This window comes from Gigantopelta aegis, unplaced genomic scaffold (genome assembly GCF_016097555.1).
Source record: "Gigantopelta aegis isolate Gae_Host unplaced genomic scaffold, Gae_host_genome ctg2214_pilon_pilon:::fragment_1, whole genome shotgun sequence".
Classification (NCBI taxonomy): Eukaryota; Metazoa; Mollusca; class Gastropoda; order Neomphalida; family Peltospiridae; genus Gigantopelta; species Gigantopelta aegis.
Genome location: NW_024532871.1, coordinates 1,395 through 5,000, shown reverse-complemented (window position 1 = coordinate 5,000; position 3,606 = coordinate 1,395). Strand labels below are relative to the sequence as shown.

At 36.7% G+C, this 3,606-nt stretch overlaps 1 protein-coding gene across 1 annotated transcript in view; it reads left to right on the top strand.

Annotated features, from left to right (window-relative positions):
• Positions 1 to 3,277, top strand: part of LOC121391359 (endoglucanase A-like) — a 24,415-nt gene extending 21,138 nt beyond the window's left edge. The window contains exons 9-10 of the mRNA XM_041523017.1: positions 1 to 88; positions 3,151 to 3,277. The exon at positions 1 to 88 is cut by the window's left edge and continues 100 nt beyond it. Of these exons, the coding sequence (XP_041378951.1) occupies positions 1 to 88; positions 3,151 to 3,224 (162 nt within the window). The 3' untranslated portion in view covers positions 3,225 to 3,277. The remainder of the gene's footprint in view (positions 89 to 3,150) is intronic.
• Positions 3,278 to 3,606: the final 329 nt, after the last annotated feature.

Genomic DNA, 3,606 nt, shown 5'->3' with positions numbered 1-3,606 from the left:
AACGACGATTACGATGACGTCAGAGCGGACTATGTCAAGAACGAGGTGACTGTAGACTACAACGCCGGCTTCCAGGCTGCAGTTGCAGGTGAAAACAATTCAATACTTTTTCTATACTACTGGAGAATTGGTTTGTATCACACGGCGATGTATGTGTAGTATCCATTTAATGACATCTAATTGGCTGCCCCACAGTGATCACCTGGAAGCCAAAGCTACGCCATTCAATAAATGTAGTACTACCGAAACTGCGATGTATAATATATGGGCCCACCGACGGGGATTGATCCTAGACCGACCGCGCTTTAAGCGTGCGCTTTACTACTGAGCTATGTCCAGCCCCCTAATTGTTGTAAGATCATTGTCTTGGAATCACTAACTTGGCTCAGAATGGCCACATCATGAAATGACCTTCAGGTAAACTAAACTGCTTTGGAACAATACTTTGGTGCTAATCACTGTACGTGGTGCGGGGAAATATTTGTTTAGCGACACTCAGCTCGTTTTACACAACGGCTATTTGATGTGTGAAATGTTTCAATATTTGATCTAGGAAATGAGAGGAAACCCGGGACAGGGCCTATTTCACAATACATCGTAGGTTTACGTCTACGACTAGTAGTTATACTGGTCATAGATTTACATGTGTTTGGCAACTATTTCACACAGAAAATTACATCATTACAGAAGATGGAACATTTTAAGGACAATAGAAAATTAAATAAGTGTATTTTAAACTATATTTGTTGTACTATAATAGTAATAAAAATTGTGGTTTAGTCGTAGATTTACGTTTACGTGCAAAAGAGGCTTACGATGTTTTGTGAAATTGGGCCCATATTTTCGAAGCCATCTTAGCCACGATTTGTCGTAAATCGTGACTGCGGCAAATGTCGTAGCGTATTTTCGAAACTTTCGTAACTCCAAAATATTGTAAATATATCGTAGATCCTACGACAGGTTTCTGTAGACTAGAAAGCAATATGGCGCTTTACTTTTTATTTCATGATAATGACGAAGATACAGCTCCCCAGCTTTGTAAACTCGAAGTATTTTGCCGTCAAAACTTTAAAACAGTGTACTGCAACCGTGACCTTTGATTGTTACGCTACCTATTTCAGAAAATTTACCAATCAATATAATGGGGCCTGATCGGGCTTGTTGAAGAAGGCACAGGTGTGGAATGTGATATGCACCTAAATAATGTGTCGGAAAGCCTAAATAAAAGAAATATTACTGAAGTTAACCCAATTGACAAATTTTCACTATTTACAGTAATAAAAACTAGACATGAACTGGTACATGAAAAATGTAAAGATTTTTTTATATATATAAATAAAATGTTATTTTATTAAATAATATTTATACTACATTATTAACATAGTAAAATATGTTGTGTGACAACCTTGGAGCCATTCAAATATTACGTAACGCTTGAGAGGATGGGTGGATGTATATACAAACGTTATGTAGCGTCACATGGGATGAGTGTACTAAACAACATTACGTGACGCACCTTTTTATTACTAAAATATATATATATTTTTTTTTTTTTTTTTTTTTAACCCTCTCATAAACACTGTCACGGAAACAGTGTTTAACGTAGGTAGTTATAGCTATAGTTCTTCCCACAGGGAACGCCTTTTTCATACTATGAAATTTACTACAGATTATTTATTTCTAAGCGATTGTTTTCTAAGCTGCACACAAAAATAGTAAAAAAAATATATATATTTCCAAAACACTTTTCTTTACTTTTTTTGTTAAATAAAACCAAATTGAAATTATTTAAAAAAAAAAAAACTATAAATGTAAAAACTAGAGCTGGGCGGTATACCGTATATACCGTTCAGTATCGGTATTATGTCAATACCGATTTACCGTACTGAGCAAATTTGAAAATACCGAAATTTCGGTATTGAAAAATATTTCCTGAAAAGCACTAATAATATATCTGACGAACGCAAAATAGGTTGGTATAAATCAGACAAGAGCCTTGTGTATAGAATTTAATTGTATTTAGATGATATTAGCGAGTGAGCCTTAACACAGACATGCGTTTAAAGCCGAGTATACTGAAAATAGCGCTCGATATCGGTATTGTGTCAATACCGAATACCATACCGATACCGAGGTAAATCAAAATACCAAAAATACCGATATCGATACCGAACCTCAAATTTCAATACTGCCCAGCTCTAGTAAAAACACAATGATGATTATAAATCGAGTTGAAACACATGCATATCTGCGCCATAACCCCCCCCCCCCTCCCCCCATATAAAATCCTGGCGCAGATGTGCATGTCTTGAATATGCAGGTAACCCACATTGGGGGGGGGGGGGGGGGGCACACTATGTATGTATGTATGATTGTGTAAAATTCAATAGTTTTAAAAAAGGTTTGATTGGGGGTGGCATGACCTCGTCTAATATATTCATAATCAAATGATTTTAAAAGTTGATTTATTTGTATACTAGTATATAGTACTTTTTATTCTCGGACTAATGTAGCCTAATCACTGTTAACTAGCCAAAGGAAAAAAATGCTGGGCTTCTTCCTCACATCCGATATTAAAATGTCCATTTCTGTGGAACATTAGCTTCATTTACGGTGGTTCGGACGCTTGCATAGTATCCATTCAGGAAAGTCAGCTGTACCGAGATGACGTTTAGAGGGAATTTTCTTGATGACGTCACTGAGAAATATCTCATCTTTTCTATCTCCATTTAATGAGAGTTCCCATTTTTGTTTAGGACAAATATTGTAAATCAAGACACACTAAGAGAACTTTACGATACCTTCGAAAATCTGCCGTATATTAAATCTACGACATTCGTATTTTGCTCTTAACTAGCTACGATATGTCGTAGCTAAGATGGCTTAGAAGATATGGGTCCTGGGCCCATATTTTCGAAGCTATCTTAGCCTACGAAATCGTGAAATCATCGTAAGCTATGACGTCACTATGGCATGCGCTGTAGTGACGTCACAACCTACGACGGTTTTACGATTTCGTAGCGCTAAGATGGCTTTTATGGCTAAGATGAAGTTTAGAAACGTGTGTGGCAAAGCAATTTTATCAAATAAAGATATCTTGGAACGTAATATATCAGATCTGACGTCACATGTCCTCTGCTTTATTTGTAGGTCTGTTACATCTGAAGAACATGGACGCACTTCCTACACCCAGTCTGATAAAAGAAGCCGGTTGTGCATCTTAGTGTAATAGTTTAATGAAAATAAATATGCCCCCTTTCTTGTATTTATGGCTTCATAGTGTGTACTTCGTTATGTCTTAATTTTCTGCTTAAGATATCTATTTCACCGGCGGACTCGGTTTGGTGTGTGTGTGCGCGCGCGCGTGCGTGCGTGCGTGCTTGTCACGGGGATCCTATAATACCCGTAACTGAATAAAACAGGATTATCCAAATATCTCTCCTAACTGTATATCTATTAGATCTCTCTGTATCGGGCAGTTTAAAACCCGAGTGGCTCGCTTCTAGGTATAATCAGAGATAAGATCTTATATAAATATATAATATAACACGTTTAGTTCACTAGAAAACACAACAAAACACAATACACTTTGGAATCTGTATTAAC